Source organism: Quercus lobata, chromosome 10, assembly GCF_001633185.2.
Source record: "Quercus lobata isolate SW786 chromosome 10, ValleyOak3.0 Primary Assembly, whole genome shotgun sequence".
Taxonomy (NCBI): domain Eukaryota; kingdom Viridiplantae; phylum Streptophyta; class Magnoliopsida; order Fagales; family Fagaceae; genus Quercus; species Quercus lobata.
In genome coordinates this window covers 3,735,994-3,761,992 of record NC_044913.1, presented here as the reverse complement: position 1 = coordinate 3,761,992, position 25,999 = coordinate 3,735,994, and the positions used below count along the sequence as shown (strand labels likewise).

Below are 25,999 nucleotides of genomic sequence, written 5' to 3'. Positions count from 1 at the left end.
CCAAGGATAATATTTATAAAAACTAAAAAAAAAAAATACTTACCCTTCAAATTCCCACTTGAGTTCTCCTAATAATGTTTAGGACACAAATATGTTCCCAAATTACTGGTGTGATGTCTTATTGTAGTAATATAATTTTCACATAAGCCCATCAGTAAAACTACTTTTATTACGTACTAATAACAAGAAGCTACGAAGAGGCTATAATAATTCAACTGGCATATTTATTGAATTTAATGATTTATCCCTCAAATCAATATATCCTCTATTTTCCATGTAAGAGAATTTAGAGATTTTAGGGAATTTGGGCTAGCCTAATATTCATTTGGGTTGGGCCTCCTTTGATTACTAACTATACAAAGAATAGCCCAAAATAGCATATTAAACGAGGGTACTTCCGTAACTTTCACAATTGAAAAAAACCACACCCAGTGCGGGAGACACAGAAAAAAGAACGAACTGTAGGAACCCAGTTTGGCTCCGTTGGGAAATCTCCAAACTCTCAGAGGAAAAAAAAGAAAAAAAGAAAAAGAAAAACGAGAAGCAAAGTGAAACGTAATGGACTAGTAAGAAACGTTTCTTTTATTCTGTTTCGTTTCGCTTACTCTAACATGTAAATTTTCCTTTGTACTTTTATGCGTTTCATTCACTATTCCTTTTATTAATTAGCTTTTTCTTCTTCTTTTTTTTATATTTATTTTTATTATTTTTTTGAATTCAAAGCTGAATTTTATATTTTAGTTCTAAGAGTCAATTTTTTTTAGGGTTTATAATGGTTCAGCTTGTGATTTAATTTCTGGGTTTTGCTTCTGAAACTAGGGTTCCTGAAAATTTGTGCCAAAACGACGCCGTGTGAGAGTTTTTGTTAGCTGGTGAAAAATATTGAAGAGGGTTCAATTGGGTGAAAGAAAGTTTGGATTTTTTGGCTTTGGTGTGAATAATTAGGGCTTGTAGAGGCTTAAATTTGAAGTTTTTGTGGGTTTTTTTTTGATGGCGTAGGATTTTGGGGGTTAGTAGATAAAGATGGCAATGAATAATAGTAATAATCCAACTAAGAATGTTGGGGGGCCAATCCCTTTTGGTAATTCTGGGACCGTTTCACAGCCCCCACATCTTCTCTCTCAGTCACAACCACAAACACAAGGTGGGCCTCACTTTCCAGGCCACTTTCAGTTGTCTGAGCCTCAAAGTCAGGCGTTTGCTTATGCGCAAGCACAAGTGCAAGCTCAGGCTGTGCAGGCTCAATTTCAAGCCCAGTTACAAGCTCAAGCACAAGTTCAGGCTCAAACTGTTGCCCAGTTACATGCTGGGAATACTAGTAATGTAGGTGTGTCATCTCCTCCTGTTGTGACCCCTGTTACTGGGAGTGCCAAGAGGAGTTCCCAAAAGCCGCCTTCTAGGCCTCCAGGTTCATCCAATGCCAACACGGGGTCACCGTATAAGACTATGGAGTTGACACCAGCTGCTCGTAGAAAGAAGCGGAAGCAACCTGAGAAGCAAATACCAGATAAAGTGGCTGCACTTCTGCCGGAGTCTGCTCTTTACACTCAAATGCTTGAATTGGAGACTCGGGTTGATGCTGCTTTGGCAAGAAAGAAGACTGACATTCAGGAGTCTCTTAAAAGCCCTCCCCGTGTTCAGAAAACACTCCGGATTTATGTCTTCAACACCTTCACAAATCAGATACAAACAAGTCCTGATAGCACGAATGCAGAACCCCCTTCTTGGTCTCTTAAGATGATTGGGAGGATATTGGAAGATGGAAGGGATCCTGTGGTGGCTGGAATGATGCAGAGACCAAGCTCTTCTTACCCAAAGTTTTCAGCATTTTTCAAGAAAATTACCATATACTTGGACCAGAACCTCTATCCAGATAACCATGTAATCTTATGGGAGAGTGCTCGCTCACCTGCTCTTCATGAGGGATTTGAGGTGAAGAGAAAGGGGGATAAGGAATTCAATGCGATAATAAGACTGGAAATGAATTATGCACCAGAGAAATTCAAACTTTCACAGGCTCTGACTGAAATTCTTGGAATTGAGGTAGATACCCGCCCAAGGATTATCGCAGCAATTTGGCACTATGTGAAGGCTAAGAAGTTGCAAAGTCCTAATGACCCTTCCTTCTTTACATGTGATCCACCTCTTCAGAAAGTGTTTGGGGAAGAGAAAATGAAATTTTCCATGGTAACACAGAAGATATCAGTGCATTTGACGCCTCCACAGCCTATACATTTGGAGCATAAAATCAAGCTTTCAGGAAATTCCCCTGCTGGCAATACTTGTTATGATGTGCTGGTTGATGTGCCTTTTCAATTGGAAAAGGAAATGTCTGCCTTCTTGGCAAACATCGAAAGGCACAAAGAGATTGATGCCTGTGATGAATTGATTTGTGCTTCTATAAAGAAGATCCATGAGCATCGTAGGAGGCGGGCTTTCTTTCTTGGGTTTAGCCAGTCTCCAGCAGAATTTATTAATGCCTTGATTGCTTCTCAGAGCAAGGATCTAAAGCTTGTTGCTGGAGATGCTAGCCGTAATGCAGAAAAAGAGCGCCGATCTGATTTCTATAATCAACCATGGTAAGCTTCTGTTCTGTTTCTTGTTGTTGCTATTTGTGTGTAAATGTGTTAGAAACTGGCTTTTTCTCCCAAAATGAAGCCTGCCAATGGAATATGGTTTTCTTTTTTTTTAGGTTTTGGTTTAATGTGTGCCTACTGCCTACAACTAAGAAAGTTTCAACTAAGAGAGATGAAATTTGAAATATATATATAAGCATTCAAAATTCAATGACCATTGTTTTCTTACAAATCTCTTAGACAATTATTATAAAGGCTTACCTAGCTTCCCGTTGGAATCTGATCCCTATGTCAGGTGTATCTGATACCAGTATTCTCTTTTTACAAATAAAGTTCTCCATGTGAACTTGAGAAATGATTGTAACTTAACAAAATGATAAAAACATGAGAAAGGATTGTAACCCACAATCATATCCCTTTCAGTTTTGCAGCTAAAAGTATATTTGATTGAATGAATTTTAATATCATATATGCATTTGCTCTTCCTTAAAAAGAAAAGAAATTGCAAAGTAAATGTTCTGAAAATTTCATTTTAGAGACTCTGATCAACAAGATAAAACATTGAATGAGAGGTTCCTATGAATATCAAGCTGTGTGTCTTTTTTAACAGAAGTTGTAAATACTTATCAAAATAATTTTATGCCTACTCTATTGTAGTTTGATGGTTGTGCTGAAAAGAATCATTTCGATTGCTGTTTAACAAAAGTTGTACTGTTGTTTGCACTGCCTGTAACTTGTGTAGTTCGAGTTGATAGTTCATAGGTAATAGATGCCAACTGGTCACAGTGCTTGATATTCATCAGTTTATGGTCTCCACACCTTTTGGTTTTCTATGTTTACTTATTCATTCTAAATATAAAATCAACAAATGATAATGTTCTTGTGTTAGTTTACCTACAAAAACAAATCAAATCTGCTTTGACTTATGATATAGCCACAAAGAAATAAGGTTAAATAATGATAAGTAATTTTTTGTGTCTCCACCTGATATCTTCCCTTTTTTATATTTCTTCCATGAAAAGCATTATATAACAGTCTTCTGAATTTCTATTTATGTTTTTGGTGAAATCTTCAGGGTTGAAGATGCTGTTATTCGTTACCTGAACCGCAAATCTGCTGCTAGTGATGCTCCTGGTAGCACTTGAGTGAGGATTTGTTGAATTGTTAAGATCTGGTTTGCATGTCAATACTTCTAACATAATAATTCATCTTATATTTTTTTTTTTTTTTTGTAGAATGGTAATGGATATTCTATCTCTCACTCTCTTCCACCAACCCCCCCCCCCCTCCTCCCCTGCGTTTAATTCTTTTCATTTTCTGCTAGGAATGTATTGGATGTAGTAGTCAAAACTATTCTCAGTGGTTTCTTGGCTAGATAGTATTATCAAATGTATTGGGTTTATAAGGGAGGTGATTATTTAACATGAAAAAAAAGTTTCCTCTTCTTTATACAGCTCAATACTGAAATCCTGGATTGCTTGTAAATTTGGTTCTTTCGGCTGAAGGCTGCAGAAATTTGGTTACTAGTATATTTCTCAGTTGGGTGGTGACTTGGTTACTTTTGAATCTGTTACTTGTTTTGAAATCTAATTCAATGCCCCCACCCTAATCTGTTACTTGTACTCTCCCATTATTCATGGGTTTAGAGTATACTCAAACTCCAGAAAACCCTATTGCAGTAATTGCTATTGGCCAGTCAAATCCTTTCCCCCATTACGATTTAAGGTCAAATCTAACACTCATTCATCGGTTTGGAGTGAGGTTGATGATACTAGGATCTTTCTCGGACCAGAACGTTTATATGTACATCACATGGTTGTATGAGTGCACGCATGCATAGACAGGCCTGTATAAATCAGTAACTGTATGTACATGGATACATGTAGTATTTATTTACTTGCCCTGAAATCTCTGGAACTAATGGATGTGATTGAAGGTAGGTTATTTGATTTGAATTCCTGACCTGAGTACCATTTCCAAATTCCAACCTCCAAAATAGTAGTCCTTTTTTAGTATTGGTAAATCATTACATCTAGCCGCTGGCAATTCTTAGCCGAAGGTAACTTTATTTATGTCTAGAACAGAGCAGAAGAAGATGAAAGGAAGAGTGGAAGAGAGGTTACCTTCGTTTATGTTTAGAACAGAACTGAATAAGATGAAGGAAGAGTAGAAGAGAGGGAAAGGTGCCGGGAAAGATAGTAAATTGAAAGGAGACGGCAATTTTCTTAAAATGTAGTCGTATCTCCAGTACAAAGTAATATGGAAGTTAGGGGCATCTTCAGGCCAAACACATGCTTGGTTGGGATAGGTTTTTTTTCATTGGTTTATTTGTTTTAAAAAATAAACTGAGTAAATTAAGCTGGATTGGGATGTGGGTTTTAGTTAGCTCAATTGGTAAAGTCTCTGATGGTTGTATATGAGATTTGGGGTTCAATTCCCGCCTACACTAAAAACTGATTGGTGTCTTGATCTGATGATAAAGAGCAATCATTAGAAGCGGACGTTATAAGTTGAAATTCTCTTAAAAAAAAAAAAAAAAAAAAAGGCTGGATTGGGATAGTTTATTTTCATTGATTTATTTGGTTTAAAAGATAAACTGAATAAATTTGTACTAAAAAAAAATAGAAAAAGAAAAAAGAGTGAAACTTTACAAAGTTGCATAGGTTGCATCAAGAACTTCTTGACCAATCTTGAGCTTTATCCATAATATGTCCAATACAAGAAAAACTGGTTAGGGCCGATATTCTGTGGCATTGTGGAGATGACAGAACCTAGGTTTGCAATGCATCTCCATAAGTTGACATGACACCTCAGGTTGCATCCTTGTGAGCACAGGACACAAAACATAAACCTTTCTAGGAACATTAGGTCTATATGAATGAGGGGACTTTATTATGGACTCCTGCAATAATTGCATTTTATATCCTATTGTTCGAGGACTGTCGGCAATGTCTTGAGCCCATTGTCATTTGTTATTGGTCTTTTCCTTATCATTGTAGCAATATTCATTATGTGCTTTTCAAATTGTAGGAACTATTTCCCCAAGTCCTAAAGCATAGGGTTTTACTTAGCTTAGGTCTAGAAACGTGGCACCTTTTGAGCTCATCTTCTATGTTTCACAGCTTAGGGGTAGTCTCTGTTAGTAGCAATCAAATTTTACATTTGGTGTAGAATCTTACTTGTGGTAGGCAAAGAAAAGAACTGCCAAATTCCATATATAAAGAAGGGTTTACTTAGCTTAGATTTGGAAACGTGGCACCTTTTTAGCTCATCTTTTATGCTCCACAGCATGTAGTCTTTGCTGGTAGCAATCAAGTTCTACATTTGATGCTGAGTCTTACGTGTGGCATGCAAGGAAGGGAGGAATTGTCAAATTTCATATATAAGAAGGTTTTACTTAAGTATGGAAATGTGGCACCGTCCAAGCTAATCTTTCTGTACCACAACACGCTGTAGTCTCTGCTAGTAGCAATCAATTTCTACATTTGATGCAGAATCTCACATGTAGCAAGCAAAGAAAGGAATTGTCAAATTCCATATATAAGAAGGTTTTACTTAGCATAGGTATGGAAATGTGGCACATTTTGAGCTCATCCTTTATGTTCAACAACACTTTGTGGTCTCTACTAGTAGCGATCAAGTTCTACATTTGGTAAATAATCTTATACGTGATAGACAATGAGAGGAATTGGCAAATTACATATATAAGAAGGCCATTCACATCAATTATTTCATGCTTCAAGGAATTCAATTGCTTTACTCATCAAAAGTGTACACGCACAACTCTATTATTAAGACTAACATTTGTTTTGGACAAACTTTTCTTTCAAACCGGTTTTAAAAATATCCTTTAAAATTGCAACACATCATGTGAAGGTTCATAAGACTTTTCACAAGTATTTTAATTACATGACTAATTAAGTCATCCAACTAAGTTACATACTTACACGACATACTAATAACACTGTCAAGTGATTAAAGTAGTAAATGATAATGTGAAGGTTCATAAGACTTTTCACAAGTATTTTAATTACATAGCTAATTAAGTCATCCAGCTAAGTTACATACCTACACGACATTCTATTAACACTATCATGTGGTTGAAAGTAGTAAATGATCATTTAAGTCGTTGCTTAGTAGATTAGAGGAACTTGTTTCTAATTTGGGGTGGAGAAAAATTATATCCAATTCTTTTTTCATATATGAAAACTTCCTTCATAGTTGTGCATAATGGAGTTGCCAAATCAGACCCAAAAATTTAGAATAGAACAGCTTTCAATGAAGCCTCTTTTAAAGCATTATTCTGGCTTAATTTATCTCTTGACTCTGAGTGGAAAGCACCAAATTATCCTATCCCTGTTGTCACTAAGCAACGGTCCTTTAGGATTCTACAATAGGCAAACATTGCTGTATAGCATTTTACTGCAATAATCCTTAGTAGGAAGAAAGAGAAATTTAATGCACTTTTCATAAAAGAAGCATTCTTTAAACAGGTTTACCAGGCCACCACCTCTATATACATATGTGCAAAAACGATTAACAGCCAACTTCTATACCAGCAGACTTATTAATTGACTGAATCACAGTTTTCATTTACACTGGCTGAATAGATAGCTAGGTAGTGGGACTGCTATGTTTGTTGTTTGATATCAAGGATTCAAGATGAATGAATTTGAAAGGAATTGTCACAGGTAGCACATGTTTGTGTACATTGCCCATACAAGGAAAATCAAGCAATAATATTGCAGCCCTTTGATCTCACATGGGCATGTGGGAAACTGGATCTAGTTATTTTTGCTTACTTGGAAGGCTAATTTTGAAGCTGTAAGATACTACAGTTGAGGACCTATATAGCCTTCTCTTTATCTACATGGTGCGAAATTCATGTCTGGCTTTTCTTGGAATACAAGAACGTGTACGAAACCAAAACATTTATGTGTGCACATCAAGCCAAAATATGCAAGGAGACACTAAGAAGCTAGCTTTTACTTCAAGATAGGAACTTCCTAAAAACCAGTTTACCCAAAAAAAAAAAAAAAATCTTCCTCCTACCCCTGTTTATTATTATTTTTGGGTCTTGAAACCTCTTTCCTTTAATGCTTTGTGAATGCAATTTGAACACGTTTGATTTTGACCTTTGTGTGGTCCATCAACAATGTTTCCAAGGCCAATTATATAAAAAGATAAAGATGGCTATGCTTTGGAGGGAGAGCTTTGGCTAATTTGCTAAATTAAGAAGCCAGTTTCTACTTTCTACTATATGTTATACTTTTTGAATGTGCACTTAGCATGGATGATACAAAACGTGGGCCATTAAAGCTACCCATTTTATACATATGTGTATAAATTAATAGGGAAGTTATTTTGTTTGTACATATAATAAGATGTGAAATTTCTCTTTGTTTGGTTTGTCTCCATGAAGAGTTGTAAAGATGCGTAGATTATTGAAGGATTTTTACCTTTTCATAATTGTCTTAAGAGTTTATTTTGTTGAATTAATTAAAGTAGTGCAATATTATTAGTTTATCATCAGACCAAAAATCCTTATCTTTAATTTGTAATTACGTGACTTTCACGCAATCCCACTACTATCATCATAGTTATTGTATATTAACCAAAACATGTCATTTCAATAATTATGAAAAAATGTGTGAAAATTTTGAGCTATGTTGATGCCACATCAAGTATTTGTGCCATAACTCGCTTATATGGTTAGTTGTAAATGGTAAAAGAGTAATGATGAATCCATGTAAGGATATCTCTCTATCATTCACAATTAATGATGAATCCATGTAAGGATATCCCTCTAAGGATATCCCTCTATCATTCACAACTCGCCACGTGAGCGAGTTGGAAAATTTTTGTGTTACTTTAACAAGTCTACTCTATTGTGTTTGCAGGAGCTTCAACTTAAACGTGACTGCTCTTTTTTCTTCTTTCTTTTTTTGATATCAAACGTGACTGCTCTAAAAACTGCAAAGGATACATCATTTCAGATAAGCACGAAAGTAATATGAGTATGAAAATGAAAGGGATGTCAGTTCAACCAGCTTTAATTATCGACCACATCAAATCCAACTAATTTTTATTAACCAAATCATACTCATATTTTCTTATCTTTTTGACAACTGTTTGAACTTTGAAGTTTGAACCACACAAACTTTGATCTGGGAGTATCTTTTGCAGTAGAAGAATGCAACTTTACAATTTCCATGTGAATGGGTGTCCCAAAAAAATGTGATTAAGAATTAGAAACTGAAAGAAAAAGATTATGGCAGATTTTGCGCATCTTGGAGAACATCAAAACCAGAATATGAGCTGTGAAGATTCTAATATATGTTTTCATGTGTAACATATTGATGAGCATGTTGATAATTATATTACAACATATGGTCATGTGAGCTTTTAGGGAATGAATTTGGATTTTGAGATCTGAATGAACCATATATTAAAGGAACAAATGTGCAAAGGTCCTAATTGTTTGGATTGTGTGGCCAAATCGACCACAATGTACGCAATGGTTAAAAGAAATGATTTCATATGAACTTTGAACAATATTATACATAATATAGTGTATTATTTTTTGAGATAAATGATATAGTGTATTATTAATAATGGCTTCTACCAAAAAAAATTATTAATAATGGGATTGCAGTTTTAGCATTGATTGTGCAGTACAATACTTTTTGCTAGCATTCGAGAAACCCAAACATAAGAAAAGATAAGTTTAGAGTGATAATTCTACATATTTTATTCTTTTTTTCCATTGAGAAACGAACATACAAGAGAGAGGAAACGTAGTTCAAATGCAAAGATACACTATAAACTTGACTAAAAAAGAGTTATATTAACGCAAGGCACTTAGTCACTTACCCCTTCTTTTTAAAAAAAAAAAAAAATTATTTCAGTGGAATGGTGTCCCCAAAAATGTGATTTATAATTAGATACTGAAATAAATTGATACGAACAAGTGGCAAAAATACTGTTACTTCAAAGGCTTAATAATTGATATGAACAAGTAGTTTAGTCTCCTTCAAATTAAGCATTACATAATTGTCATACTGAATAATTAAAAATTGTGCTACTATTCAAGGATCCATGTTTTCAATCTGCCTTATTAAGTTGTAGAAAAGGACTATTCATCGTTTCCAGTGTTGTGTATACGAGCCGTAGATATTCAAGGTTCGTTTAGTATGCGTGTTTAAACAACAATTTTTAATTTTTTTGAAAAAATATCTAGGTGAAAAAGTATATGAAAATATGTGTAATGTTGTTAAAAACATGTATTTAAAATAGTGTACCAAACAGGGTCTCAATTGTAGAGTTTTCCAATTCCAATATAGAGTTTGGATAATAGAAAAGCTCATTAGCATTTAAGAGCTTGAAAAATTATATTAAATTAAACTGTGCATTAAAAATCTATATTTACATTAAATAGTGCGTTAAATATCCATATTTACATTAAATATCTATATTTCAAATTTTAACTTTAGCGGTACAGCTGTTTTCAGATTTTTTGTTTTTAGAGAATCAGTTTATTTCAAATTTAAAGACCCATTAAGCGTGCGTCTGCATTGCGTTGGACTAAAAAATTTTATGCATTTTTTAGTATTATTCATAAGTTTCACTGCACTTTTTTATACTATTTATAGGTCCTATTGTATTATTTCAACTAACTTTTACCTTTATCTACAGTACTTTCAGTAATAAGTTTTTAGTTTTAACAAAATAAGCAGTATTCAAACATACCATAAAACTCTTTAGCAAAATTATTGCATTAATGGTTAACCCCTAAAAGCATTTTTCTCATGGACCCTATGTGTTTTGGCGCAAAATGACTATAAGAAAAGAAGAGAAAATTATTGAATTCTCCGGGAGTATTATAAATGTGTATTTCCTCATCTCACATGAATTGTGGGTCTCACCATAAATTTAATAGTGGGACCCACAATTATGTGAGATGGGAGAGTACGCATTTATAATTACCTGAAAAGAAGAGATCGATGGTCATTGATGTGGAATACAATTTTAATCTGGGTTTGGATTTGCTGTGGTTATTTATAATTTTAGCAGAGAATGATATGAAGATATGTTTGAAAAGGAGCATATAATTTTCTTTCCTGGTTTCAATGTTGAAAAGTTGATAATATGGCAAGAACTCTATTTATATCAAACTTTTGCGCCAATTTTGGCAGGTTGCCAAAGTTGGTAAAATTAGGTAGCAAGAATACAATTGGAAACCATGAGGAAAGTTTTGGTTGTTTGGCTATCTTTCCATACGGAATAATAAGGCTAATTTAATTTTAAAATATTCATCATGAAAGAATTATTAAGTTCAAGAGTAATATTATAGTCACAGATTATTTTACAACATTTTTACAGACTGTTAATACATAACTAGGTTAGGATAGTATATGATACAAACTGTTGATACATAGGTTATAGACTATTTTATAACATTTTTACAAATTATATGAAAATCTCATGTCTAAAGAGATACATAGGTTAGGATGATATATCACTGTTCATCACTTAATAAATATAGAACAAAGTTTAGTTACAAACTTAGTTATAACTTTTTTTCGAGAAGAAACTTAGTTGTAACTTGATTATATATACATACACACACATACATACTTGGTTTTAACCTAAGGTTACAACTCCCAATAAAAAAAATGATAATCTCATATCTAAAGAAATACATACGTCAAGATGGTATATTACCATTCATCACATAATAAACACAGAATATAGTTTGGTTACAAAGATAGTTGTGACTTTTTTTTTTTTTTTTTTTTAATAATCAAACTTAGTTGTAACTTGATTCTAAAATAATTAAAAAAAAAAACTTTATTTATAGTCTAAGGCTACAACTCCCAATAAAAAATTAACATAATTACATATTTTGGAAAATCTAATCGTTGGATTGCATGTTCTTTATAATTTTAACACACATATCAAATTTTATGTCAATTGAACGTTATTTACTATTTAATTTATAAACTTATTTTTTATGAATAATTTTAACTATAAAAGCTTGAAATTTAAACATTTGATTGATGACATAGTTAGTGATCTTTGATTTTCTAAAAATTTTGCAAGTATAAAGGATATAAGAAGAAAATAGAATCCATTTAAAGGTGGATTTTTCACATTCAATAAAAAAAATATTGAGTAGAGTTGTAACTTCAGGCTATTAACTAAGTTTGTTGCCAAATTTTGTACTAAAGATATTGGTTAGCTTTCTTATTAACCTAAAGGTATTTAAATTTTTTTACAAAATTTAGCAACAAACTTGGTTGTAGCCTGAGACTACAGCTCTACTTAATATTTTTTTTATTGGATGTAAATTTTGACAAATCGATTATTGAATTATATATATTTTTATATTTCCATACTTGCAAAATTTTCATAAGATTAAAAATCAATAACTATGTCATCAATTAAATGTTTAAATTTCGAGTTTTTATAAACCAAAATTATGCATAAAAAATAAGTTATTTATATATCGAATAGTAAATAATATCTGATTAGTATGAAATTTGACATGTATGTTAAAAACAAAAAGAATATGCAATTCAACCGTTAGATTTTTAAAATATGTAATTAAGTTAATTTTTTTAGTGAGAGTTGTAATTTTAAGTTACAATCAAGTTTATAGTTAAACTTTGTCCTAAAATTATTGATTAGTAAGTTATTACTAATTCTAATTTAAACTCAATACTAAAATTACTTTTACACGAGTAATAATAAGCAGCATTTTTCTTTAAATCTTTGGTTTTAATAAAAAACCATTAAGTTTATATATTTTAATGTTATTTTGTCTCATATATGCTATCTTTTACGTGAAAGTCAAAGCGATTTTACCCAAGCGGATTTTGTGCATCTTAAGAAATTTACCCATTGGCCCTCGTAAAAAATTTTAAATTGAACATATACAGATCTTTTTTTATTTGGAAGAAAATAGCAGATCTAATAGTTTACCATTGTAGTGATTTGGGATTAAGAGATAAAGCAACAAAGAAAAGATTTTTAAAAGCGAGCAACAAAGAAAAGTTGAGAGAAAAGAATTTAGAGTTTATCTAATTTGGTTAATTTGACGGTTTATATTTACCAAAAAAGAGTAAAATATTTTTATTAATTTCAATAGTTATATAATGGAAAATGAACAATTTGAACCATATATATCTTTATGTTGGAGGCATAAAAAAATACCATTTAGTTGAATTACAAGATTTTTGGTCTCATACTTTATTCATAAATAGTATATTACAATAAAATTTATATCTATAATGAAAATTATACTAATAAGTTATGGATAATTTATCATAATGAAGATTACATACAAAAATCAATCATAATAGATTACAAAACAATATGACATTTGTATTCCAACATTACTAATCATAGAAAATAAGCACAAGTAAGTGGAATGTAATATCAAATTATCAATGTCGTCATTCAAAGATAATCTGTCTTAAACTTTAGTCAAGTGGTTGAAGAGCTCTAAACACAAGCACTTGAAAAGAAAAGAAAAAATCTATCTTAAGCACTAGTCATGGAATCATAACAACCACTCCTTTTCTTGATCATTACCTTGAACCCACCAGCCATTTCTGCAGTAAACAAAGGGATATAAACCGGTTCATCCACCTCAAAAACCGGCTTGATCTCGAACCGCCTCAATATGTCAGCCACCACATACTTCATCTGTATAAAAGCCATCTCTTTCCCAATGCACACCCTTGGACCAGCTTGAAAAACCGGGTACTTGTAGGGACTCACATATTTCAACTCTCCACCAATATCTGCACCACCCGGTTCATCAAACCACCGGTCCGGTTTAAACTCAAACCGGTCCTTACCCCAAAGCTCTTCCATCTTCCCCATTCCATAAGGAAAATAAGTAACTCTATCCCCCTTCCTTACCTTAGTGCCGTCTGGCAAAATGTCATCGGTCGCTGCATGCTTAGAATCCCAAGCAACAGGTGGGTACAACCTCATGGACTCACATAAACAAGCATGTATAAACCTCAACTCTTTCAAAGCTTCAAAATCCAATGCCTTTTGATTCTCTAATACATGATTCACTTCCTTCACAATGAGTTCCTCTTTGTTTCGATGCTTGGTGAGCAACCAAAGCAACCATGTCAAGGCTGAAGATGTTGTGTCACGTCCAGCTATGATAAAGCTTATCACTATGTCTCTTATGACTTGCTCATCGTGCCCCGCGAGTACTAGCCGTGACAATAAATCACGGTTTTCACACGCGGTTTGCCTTTTGGTTTGTATGATCTCCGAGACAAGACCATGTACAGTTGCAATTGATTCTTTGAGTTTTTTCTCTGACCCAAGATTCAGTGCACGCTTTATCTTCCACACCAAATACAAGGGCTGCGTTGCACGCTTAGCACTTATCTCCGATGCAGTTTCAATGGCTTTTGCAAGGACTGGTAAAGGGCTAGATAGGTCCAAAGCACACGGGTCTATGCCCAAAGCGACCCTGCAAATACTATCAAAAGCTAATCTTCTCAACACATCTTGCAAGTCCAAGACTTTGTTACTCTCAGCAGCTGATTCAAGAATTGGAATTAGTCTGTCTCGAACTTCATCTTCAAGAGTTTTGACAACAAAATCTCTTAAGGACTTCGTGCTAAACTCATGGCTAGCGAGTTTGCGTTGCGTAGACCACAATTCACCATCTGCGTTAAATATGCCAAAGCCAAGAAGATCACCGAGGAGTTCAGTGAAAGGCTTGCCTTTTGGGAAGTTTCTGAACTGGGTTTTGAGTATATACTCAACATTGTCTGGATTTGCTGTCACTATAGTGCGTCTTGCACCGAGCCTTTTGACACTGATGGTTTTTGTGGGTGAAATTGACAAGAGATCTGTGTACCAGTCTAGAATACGGTTCTGATTCTTGTAAAAAGACAGTAGGCAACCAAGAATTGGGTATGAAGGAGGGCCATAAATGGTGGAAGAATTGCTGTAATGGTAATGAACTTGTAAAGTGATTGACAATAAGGATGAGAGAAACAAAAACCCTAGTGGGATGAAAACAAGAAGAGAGAGAAACATGGTTTGGTTTGCTTTGATTTAGATTTTTTGTTGTTGTTATGAGTGATGGAATTTGTGTTGAAGAATAGGAGCTTGAAGAGGTATATATAAACTTGAAGAGGTATATATAAAAATATGGGACTTAGTGTAAGTTTATGTGAGACAGAGCGAGGCCTACCATTAGGGTCGGTTAGGCTATAATTTTGCTGTTTTAGGGTTTAGTTGAGGAGGAAAAGACTGCGACACATGGTTCTCGAGCTTTAAAAGGAAAAAAGAAAGAGAAGAAAAAAGGGGCTGAAAAGCCTGAAATGAAAAAGGGGCTGAAATTTCGTCGTCACACTTGGAATCTTTTTGGTTTTTTCTTTTGTTTTTGTTTTTGTTTTTGTTTTTGTTTTTTTGTGAAAAATTAATTTGGTTTTTTATTATTTTTATAAATGTAGAGAAATTTTAATTTATTGAAAGAGCATAAGAGATATATCTCTTTCCCAAGTATTCCTCCATGACAGCGAGAGGAAGGTATACAATTACAAAAATATGAGATATTAAATTATTTTTAGTATACAAATAAATTGATTTGAGTTCAAATTTTAAAGGATTCATTTATAGAAATCACAAGGTAAATTACACTAATCTTTTTTGAGATTATTTATTATTACACTTATATCCTCTTTAGTTTAGAATAATACACTCATCTCCCCTTAAAATGCAAACTAATTATACTATTCTCTGATAGATGACTAAAAAGACATTTTAAAAAATATCTAAATTTTCTATTTTACCATTGGGTTAAACTATCATCCACATGTCCTTTATTAAGATATTCAAAAAAATTATTTAAAAGTTCTTTTTTTTTTTTTATCAATTATTTGGAGATTAGTGTAAATAGTTTGCATTTTAGAGATGATCAATATCTTATTTTAAACTAAAAAGAGGTGAGTGTAATAACATTAAACGTCTGGAGAAGTTAGTGCAACTTTTTTCCACAAATCACATCAGGTGACAGATTTATACACGGAAATTGGAAACTATTATGCAAAATTTATTACCTTCAATGAGTAATTATTATTCAGTGTTAGAGCACAATAAATGCATGTTTTCCATGTCACATAGTAGTGGTTCTGACTCCAACTAATTATTTTTACGATGGGATCCACTATTTATTTAAAAGGGGAGCATGCATTTGTTGAGCACAGAATAATTATACGAATTTAAATTACCTTATATAATGCAATGAACTGCTTTTACATGTTAATCAAAATTCAAAATTGTCGTGTGGGTGTTTTAGATTTTTTTTTCTTTTTTTTAATATGGTTGGCATTCTCAACCACATAATTATTACCTAGCAAGGCTCTTCAACTTGAACTTAAGGGTGTCGAATACCTTCCTAAGCATTCCCAACAAGGGTGTCAAACCTACTCAAAAGCTATTTTTAGCATCTTAAACCTTAAAAATCATGCTCCATTCAAATATGTCATATCTAAAAAAATTTGACATCTTGCTAAATGAGAGCTCATTGTAGCAACTTGTTATTATTTTTTAATGATTTTGTGGTGATTGGTTGTGGTGGTTGGTTTTTGTGGTGATTGTTTTTTATTATTTTAAAGAGTTGTATATATTATTATAAATGAAATGTTAAAAAAATAGAAACTTTGATGTGGGATGAATTGTAAAGTGGGTTGTTAAAATTGATAAAATAGGTTTTTGAGTTGTTAAATACTATATTTTTTGAGATCCTTGATATGAATACTCTAATCACTTCGGAATTTTTAGTATTGAATAAAAACCAGAAAAATGAAAACAAAAACCTTCCATTATATTCATCATAGTAATTAGGGATTGTAGTATATATTCATACTTTAAAAATTTTAGAATTCTATAAAATTAAATTAAAAAATTATAGAATTTTACCTTTTATAAGGAAATAAAAAGTAAAATTCTATACATATTAATTGTAAGTTGAGGATATAATTGACACTGTACAATTTTTTTTTTTTTTTTGGTTATTTAAAAATGAAATAAAGTGAAAAGTGTTATATTAAGAAACAGAGCTTGAATTTGGTATGGATGGGGGGCATAAAACCCATATTTTTCACAATCTAATAGGAGATTACCACATTAGTTTTTTATTTTTTATTTTTTGAGGAACCATTAGTTTTTACTTAAAACTCTATATATCTTATCACTCTTAATAATATCTTAATAAACTCTTAGTTGGGTTGAATTTTCAAATGAGTATCAGAATTGATTGGATATAGTTTTAACAATTCTTTAATATGTGATATGATGATGTGACATGTTGAGATTAGAGAGTGTGTAAAACTTGAGTTTTACATCACATCCTTATAAAATTTAATCTCTAAGAATTTTATACACATTATAAATTGTAACTCTAACGGGTAAGGGGTAGGGCAAATGGTTACTCAAACTCATGATTTCTTATCACGTAGGCTTGTGTAACTCTCCTACCCCGAGCACCAACCAATCCTAAATCATGCTACTTACCTAAAGATTAATTGGGTCAACAATACTACAAACACACCACCACTCAAATTTACAACTTGAGAGGTGTTCGATTTTAGGTGGTAGAAAAAAGTTGTGGGTTAATGTAAAAAATGGTGGGTAGAAAGCTAGAAAGTGCCCACCACTTAAAGTCGACTACTTCAATATATTGTAAAACTGGGAAATATATATGATGTATCCCTATATTTATTCTAAGAAAAATATAAGCTCAAAGAGTTTGACTTTTTGTTGACTGCATAATATTTTGTTGGTAACACCTTATAATTTTACATGTCATTATTCCAATTTATATTTTTTAATTGAATTTAAATTCCATTAGAATATTTCCATAATATATATATTGTGGGGGAGGATTTTGTTCCACGCCTCGCAAGCTGTTTATCCTCTTTGGGGAGCCAAGCCCGCAAGGTTTTGTTCTCAGTACCAAGCGTGGGGTTTGGGATTTTTGGGATGTTTTGACCCTGTGACACCCTAATCCCACATCAGCAAGAGATGCGCCCCGCTCATGGTTTATAAGCCCTTGGAGCAACCATAAGTGTACTACTACTACAGTAGGGGCAAAGGCCCAAAATCATGCAATGGGTCTTGGGCCCCATACAGGATGATCAACCACGTCCGAGGAGAGGACGTGGATGCCAAAAGGGGTCTCAGTCCAGTTCTCGTGGGCTTGAAGTCACTTAAAGGGCAGTTCGAGGAGAAATGTCTCCTCGAACGTGACGAGTATGACTCAAACATGCACTCTGCCTACTAGAAGGACCCACCCCAATGAACATTAGTAACAAGGACGAGTCCCACAGACCCGTGGTAAAGAAGGAAACGTAAGATGTACAAGGAGAGGTTGCAGCTGCCACATTAAATGCGTTGCAGCTACTTTTCTGGCCGCATTAATGTGAAGAAAATCTATGAACAGTACTGCCTTGACTACCACAATTCACAGAAAGATAGAGGGGGTGTCCGATGGGACAAGCACTTAAGTGGGAGTCCAGATAGTCAACAAGCGTAGGGTCATGATGGCTTCAAGGAGACTATATAAGGAAGGAAGTCCTCATGAAGAAGGGACATAGAAAAAGGAACGGAGACTTAGAGAAAGAACCAGCAAATATCCATCTCATCTCCTCAGACTAAGAATATATGGACATTAACAGGATTTACTTGTGTCCAACTGTTGTGTAGTCCAATCTTAGCCACTGTCCACTTCGCTAAGACCCATTTTTGTAGCCCACTCTCTACAAATTCATTGTTTCTGGACCCCTTGGACCAAGACCCCATACCTATTGGGCCTGGGCCCCAAATTGAGACCCTACATATATGTATATATATATATATATATATATATAAGAACACAATATTTTCTTTAAATGCTAGAATCAATAGTTCCATATATAAACCAATCATAAAAACCTTTAATATTTAATACAAAAAATAAAAGAATGAAAAATTTATATTTTGTTAAACTTGCTCCTACATTGCGAGATTTACTGATTAGTTCAACATATAATTGAACCATTTTCTATCTAGAATGGGGGGTAAACATCAAGTCACTTAATAAAAGTACCTCAACAAGCTAGTGTAGGTATTTGACAGCAACAATTGATACATTTATGATTTATCAGCTAAAGATCAATGAAAGTTTTGACACAAGAACAACGACAAAAATGTTTTGTGCAATACATAGTGAATTAGTGATCAGTCACATTACGATTGTCTTTTAAGGATGGCGTTTGTGGGGTCTGAAAAATGTAAAAAGCAATTCAGCAAAAAAAAGAAAAATGTAAAAAGCAAATATGGTTTTTGAGTACTTGGTGTTACCAGCGTAGGGCAAGATTTCTGCTAACAACCAAACCTAGTACTACTATTTAATTCTGCCATAATCATTGCACGCATTTTGATTTCTCTCAGAAATTGGCTTAATTTTAGCGTGCTTTTTTATTTTTTCAAAAGCTTCAAAAGTAGCATACATTTTAAGAGAATAAAAAAAAGTATCATACATGAAACAAGCAATTTGAAGATGCTTATAAGTTGGTATAGGCGCACAAATGTGTTCAAGTGAAGATAGGTCATTTTTTTTTTTTTTTTTTTGGTGTGCGGCTTCATGATGATTGTTCCGCGATACCAATTGGTTTATGGTGTTGACGGATTTTGAACTCCATATAATAGGTGTTAATTTTAAGTAAAAAATAAATAAATACAACCAAAAATTCAAGTATTTGTTTTTCGAATGTCCAAGATCCGTTTGGTACGTGTGTTTAAGTAACAATTTTTAATTATTTTAAAAATATATATGGATAAAAAATTATATAAAAATATGTATAATATTATTTAAAAACTGAAAACACGTGTTTAAATTTATATACCAATAGGTCACAAGTATTTGATATGAATTTAAGCTTTTTATAAGGAATTGTATTCCGTGTGTCAGTGTATTGATGCGTACTGAAAACGTTAGGATGTGGATTGGACACAAGTCATGTCCATAATAATGGACCGAGCTAGAAGCTGAGAACATCACTTACCTCACAATTCGACCAGTTACGCATGACTTGTCATTTTCGCCGTAAATCCAAATCGACATGTGAAGGATTTTTATAGCACACGTTTTTCTCATCATAAAATAGAGCTAGCTCATATGGAATAATTGGACACCATTCATTAAAAAAAAATTGGATTCCATTCAACTGGACCTACCTCATCCTCTCTATAGAGTTTGTTGTCCAATTACGCATGCTGGTTTAGATGACCAGCTCTTATATATGGTCCACTTTCCACACTGACATCTTGCTTTAGTTGGTATGTTTTTGTCTATGGAAACAATTATATATGTAAATCTGGTTTGCGATTTGAAAAGATGGATGGCACAAAGCAATTAAATATTACCTTGTAAGTTGTAACACATAAATTAATTTAAATTTCAAAAATGAAGATACCCAACCAAAATAGAAAAAAAAGTTAAATACGAGCTATGATCCAAAGTCCTTTATTACAATTCCAGATGCTAATAGGCTCAGCAAAGCTATACTTTTTCAGTTCTCACATATCAGCAGCCGTTTTAGCTTTTTATGCAACTTTTATACGAACTTATCTATAAAAAATCTAAAAATTAAGTAATTATTCTTTATTACTGTCCATAAATAGTGTTTTCTTATCTCATATAATAATAAATTCCACTAATTCAAATTGATGGTGAGACACTCATCATTCATGTGAGAGGAGAAAACATTAATTTAACATTGCCTCTAAAATGTTGAATAATTTTTCTTATTTCTCACCATTAGAGGTGTCTTTGGGTCAAGTCAAGTTGGGTTTGTACTTAATCCATACCCGTCCTGATTATATTGGGTGGAGCAAAATTCAACTTCTTGTCAGCTAATAAGGAATTGCAGTTCAGACGGATCGAGCTCTTCACAAGTGGCAATCAAATCAATGGACACTGGCTAACTATGGGGAGAGGCGAGGTATTATATTTATGGGTGGTTTGTCAAATAACATTTCTTTTTTATTAAAAAATAAGTTTACATTGGTTTTCTTATACTATATATAAAAAATAAGAGTTTTCTTAATTTTTGTTTGACAAAACGACCTCAAAAGGGTTAAACGGTATGAGTGTGAAGAAACGGTGGACTGAGTTTTTGTTAAATAAATGGTTGAGAAAGGAGAGCTACTAGACACATTTTTCTTACCAAAAAATGGAGCACCTTTTTTCTTTCTTAAACAAATGGGAGACCATTCTCATTTACGCTTATATGGGACCATAACATCTTTTCGCTTAAAAATGAAAAAAATATATATATAGTATTTATGATTTAGTGATGTAGAGTCACTTTCCAAAATCTGAGTTTGAATCTCCTTCTTCTTGTATAAATGAAGGCGACAAAAATATTAGGGTAAATTATTCTTGTGGTCCTTAAAATTTAGTGTAAGTTCATTTTCGGTCCTTTTCAGTTTTTAATTCCTAAAATTTTAAAAAGATAATCAAGCACATATTTAAGGAACTAAAAATGCTATATTTAAAGGAGCAAGAATGGAACCAATCCCATATTTAGGAAATCATAATAAATATTTTCATAAGTTTCAATGACAGAAATTAATGATTTCTTCTTCTAAAATCTTAAGCAATACATAGGTAAATCCAAACTTTTTAAATTTACAAATTTATCCCAAATTCTAAAATCAAAGATATGATTTTCAAAAGAAAAATAATTATGCCAAACATATTTAAATTTCCATCCCTCTCCTTTAAATATAGCATTTTTTTTTAAGGAGCTAAAAATGCATATTTAAGGGAGCAAGATGGAACCAATCATATTTAGAAAATCTAAATAAAAAATTTCGTAAGTTTCAGTAACAGAAATTATTTCTTCTTCTAAAATTTTAAGCAATACATAGATAAAGCCGAACTTTTTAAATTTACAAACTTATCCCAAATTCTAAGATCAAATATATGATTTTTTGAAAGAAAAAAATTATGCCAAATACATTTAAATTCCCATCTTGCTCCTTTACATTAGCATTTTTAAGGAGCTAAAAATGCTATATTTAAAGGGGGGAGATTATTGTGTATTCCCGGAGTACCATAAATGCATACTCTCTCCTCTCATATAAATGGTGGGTCCCGCTAATTAAATTCATAGTGGGACCCACCATTCATGTGAGAGGAGGGAGTATACATTTATGGTACTCCGGAAGTACTTAATAATTTTCCATTTAAAGGAGCAAGATAGAACCAATTCCATATTTAGGAAATCAAAATAAATTTTTTTTTTCGTAAGTTTCAATGGTAAAAAACTAAAAATTATTTATTCTTCTAAAATCTTAAGCAATATATAGGTAAATCCAAACTTTTTAATTTTACAAACTTATCTCAAAATTCTATGATCAAAGATATGATTTTTCAAAAGAAAAAAATTATGCCAAACACATTTAAATTTCCATCTTGCTCCTTTACATTAGCATTTTTAACGAGCTAAAAAAATGCTATATTTAGAGGAGCAAGATGGAACCAACCCCATATTTAGGAAGTCAAAATAAAAATTTTCGTAAGTTTCAGTGATAGAAATTATTTATTCTTCTAAAATCTTAAGCAATACATAGGTAAATCCGAACTTTTTAAATTTACAAACTTATCCCAAATTCTAAGATCAAAGATACGATTTTCAAAACGAAAAAAAATTATGCAAAACACATTTAAATTTCCATCTTGCTCCTTTAAGTATAGCATTTTTAAGCTCCTTAAAAATGCTATATTTAAAGGAGCAAGATGGAACCAATCCCATATTTAGGAAATCAAAATAAAAATTTTCTTAAATTTAAGTGAAAGAAAGTATTTCTTCTTCTGAAATTTTAAGCAATATATAAGTAAATCCGAACTTTTTATATTTACAAACTTACGAATTTCAAAAAAAGGAAAGTCGTGTCAAACGTATTTAATTTTACAATACGATACAATATGGATCCGTATCTAAACCGTGTCCATGTCTTTATCTGTAAGAAGAAAAGTCATGCCAAACGCATTTAATTTTGCAATACAATACCATATGGATCCATATCCAAACCGTGTTTATGTCTGTGTCTGTATCCATATCGTATTGGAGGTAGAACCTTATCTAGCCATGCAATGTTGGTCCCAAAGTCCAAATGATCCACAGCCGGAATTATGTGCCGTGTGTAAGCTAACATTCACGTGGGACTATTTTAATGTGAAAAAATACTGCTAGTATTCAGTTCCACCACACAAAGTCTAACACCTCCTTACCAATCATTGACTCCTCTGTCTCACTTCGGCGCCCTACTTACGAAGCTATGGCTTATTATGACAGAGAAAGGAGAGGACTAGTGGACAACTTAAAATTACTGAGAGTCAGAGACAAGAGAAGGTTCTAGCCATAACCAACTCGTGCAAGATAACTCCTAGGGACCTCAAGATGATCCCAATTCCCAACCCGAAAGTCCCAAAACCTTGAGGTGACTTGGGCCATAACTCTTAATTGCAATTAACTATCAATCTTTCCAACCACACAGAAACAAACAAACAAATAAATATATAAAAGTCTTTTTTTTCTTCTTCATTACTTTATCTTTATCCAAACTCTTTTTGTTTAATATTAATTTACAATTTACTAAGGTTGTAAATTTTGAATTGATTACTTTCATTTAATTTAGTATTGACACTTTTTTATTATGCACTAATTATAATCTATATATATATATATTTATATATATAAAACATTTGTGAAAATTTTATATCTCTATTATTGGTGGAATTAATAAATTAATACCAATTGCATCTTCTAGCGCGCGCGCACACACACATATATATTATTTTTATGAACAAAAAAGGGTCTTGCACATGTGGTCACTTACCTTGCCCACTTAAACTTGAAATTAACATGGTGTGGAGCATCTTTGGGTACATTAGACTTATTCACATCATAACACAATATTTTTTTGGTTGAAGTGTGTGACTTGAACCAACACACCCTTGCAAGCATCACATGATGCTAGTTCGAAACTTTTTCCAACACACCATGCTTCCAACGGACATATATTAAATCTTCATGGTAAGTGTTGTGGTTTCAATACTAATAATAATAACAATAAATTTCTTTTTGGTATTCTTGTGAACAAAATGCAAAAACACCAATGAAGAGAAAAAAAAAAAAAAAAAAAATCTACCTTTGTAGTTAAGAAGATATGTATTTATCTTGAGAAATATTATATCTACAACATTTTTCACAATAAATTCTAAGTGGCAGGTAATTAATGACTGTTTCGGGTGGGCAAAAAGTAATTTAAGTAGCAGATTCAAATTAAAACCAATAACAACAAACACTTAAGATTTGTTATAAAAATAATGTGAAAATGCTATGGATGCATTACTTCGAATTTATTAAAAATTTTATATTTTGAGAATGTTTTGGACTTAATCTTTTAACTGTAACAATTAACAAAGAGTAGTTCTAAGACTACAAATTATTCTACAACGTTTTTGCCACAACTCTAACATTGCAGATTATGAATGGTTAACTATCACTTACACACAGACCCACCATTTTTTCTTTACCAATCATACTCTGTCATGCCACAATTATAACAAGAAGTTGTGAAAAATTATGTAGTCCTAGACTTTTCCATTAACAAAGGATTTTTTGGTTTCATAATTATTGCTTCCAATTCATTCTTACAAAATTCTAATGATGAGCTTGAGTAGACCCACCAATTTTTATTTTTTATTTTTAATTTAAATCATTGTTGAATCATTATAATGACAAAAGGACTGTTGAGTTTTATGACTCAATAACATTCTATACCATGACACCCATTATATCAAAATTTCCCTTTCATTCCATAAATTTCGTTTCTCAATCACTTTTCTCAAGATTTTTGTGTTACTTACTGCATGTGGGAAAAGGAATTTGAATCCAAGATAACCTTGAATTCAAATTCCTTGCCCCACTTATTATGAGCCAAAAAAAGAGAAGAAAAAATCATGATAATTGATTTAAAAACGAAACAAGGAATTAAAGGGAAAATTTTGATATTTTGGGTGGCATCACATTTCCACAATGTGATAAACAGGCTTAAAGAACGCAGCTTCGTAATGCTGACACGAGTACCACCATCACCATGCTTGTACTATTTAGTCTATTTTGCTATCTACTTCTGTAGAATTAGCTACTTGTCCGCCAGTTGGAGTCATGGGCTGCGGGCCCAAACCTAGATTCCATATCTCAAACCTTGTCTTCACTTCTCAAACATCGTATAGATAGTTTAATGCACGTTATTCTTCAATTTTAATTCTTTCTTATCTTCTTCTCAAAAAAAAAAAAAAAAAAAATTCTTATCTATTGGGATTTTTTTTTAAAATAAAATTTAAAAAAAAAATAGAGAAAGAAGAAGAAAAAGAAAGTCTAAAGGTCTGTTTCGGTAAGATGATTTAAATATAGTTTTTTGTTTTGTAAACTATAAAATGGTGAGTCTCACACTTGAATATATTAGTTGGATGATTTTCTCTAAATACAGTTTTCAGAAAATTGTATCTTATTTTCCTTGTTCAAATCAGGATTTTGAAAACAGGTGAGAAGGTGTTTTCAAGATACAGAAAACGTTTTTAATGGCATAATTGTATATAAAATGAAAACAATGGACCCCACAGATTAGTCCAAATTCTTCTATCTCTAAAATTAAGGAGCTTATCTTTATCACCAAAAAAAAAAAAATCTCATGCTCCAAATTTGAAACTTATCATTATCCCAAAAAAAAATAATAATAATAATACATGAGTTCTATCCTCTTTTCATCATCCAAAAAAAAAGTAATCTACAGATTTTACATGTTACTTTTTGTAAACTTTTTTTTTTTTTAAATATCAAAAATAGAAATGGTTTCCCAAATATCATTTTTTTTAGTATTTTTAAAATTGTTTTTAAAAGTGGGAGTCAGACACATATAATGTAAAAAAATTTATCTGAAAACTAGTTTCAGTTTCAATTTTTTTTAAATTGTTTTCATATTATTTTGAAAACAAAAATAAAACTCCTCCTACCAAACAAAGCTTAAAAATACGTACTTATTCACAAGTACTTTAAGAATTTTACGAGTTACAAAGAAAAATTTTAGACAAATAAAAAATACTCGTAACTATCACATATCTATTTCCCTTTTTTTCTTTTTTAAGGACATGTACTTAATTGCACATAATGTCAAAATTGTACTGTTGACGAAGAAAAAAAAAATCTCATCGATTACTAATTAGCAATCACATGACTATAAGTATATAACATAACATCATGTCATTTTTCATATTGGAACATGCCAATGTTTGTCAATTACTTAATCATATGTAAACGATG

The 25,999-nt window shown here is 32.2% G+C and overlaps 2 protein-coding genes across 2 annotated transcripts; one reads left to right on the top strand and one right to left on the bottom strand.

Moving 5' to 3' along the window:
• Window positions 1–429: 429 nt before the first annotated feature.
• On the top strand, window positions 430–4,025 carry LOC115964083 (SWI/SNF complex component SNF12 homolog). The gene is made up of 3 exons (XM_031083396.1): window positions 430–566; window positions 820–2,579; window positions 3,652–4,025. The coding sequence occupies exons 2-3, from the start codon at window positions 1,024–1,026 to the stop codon at window positions 3,719–3,721; spliced, it is 1,626 nt and encodes a 541-aa protein (XP_030939256.1). The 5' UTR covers window positions 430–566; window positions 820–1,023; the 3' UTR covers window positions 3,722–4,025.
• An 8,965-nt stretch (window positions 4,026–12,990) lies between these two features.
• LOC115964193 (cytochrome P450 94B3) lies at window positions 12,991–14,911 on the bottom strand. Its single transcript, XM_031083547.1, has one exon. It carries the CDS (start codon window positions 14,652–14,654, stop codon window positions 13,122–13,124), a length of 1,533 nt encoding a protein of 510 aa, XP_030939407.1. The 5' UTR covers window positions 14,655–14,911; the 3' UTR covers window positions 12,991–13,121.
• Window positions 14,912–25,999: the final 11,088 nt, after the last annotated feature.

Bases quoted from the DNA above. Each gene is read 5' to 3' on its own strand.
- LOC115964083 (XM_031083396.1), top strand. From the start codon at position 1,024: ATGGCAATGAATAATAGTAATAATCCAACTAAGAATGTTGGGGGGCCA. The intron at 2,580-3,651 runs GTAAGCTTCTGT...TGAAATCTTCAG, and splicing joins GATTTCTATAATCAACCATG to GGTTGAAGATGCTGTTATTC.
- LOC115964193 (XM_031083547.1), bottom strand. From the start codon at position 14,654: ATGTTTCTCTCTCTTCTTGTTTTCATCCCACTAGGGTTTTTGTTTCTC.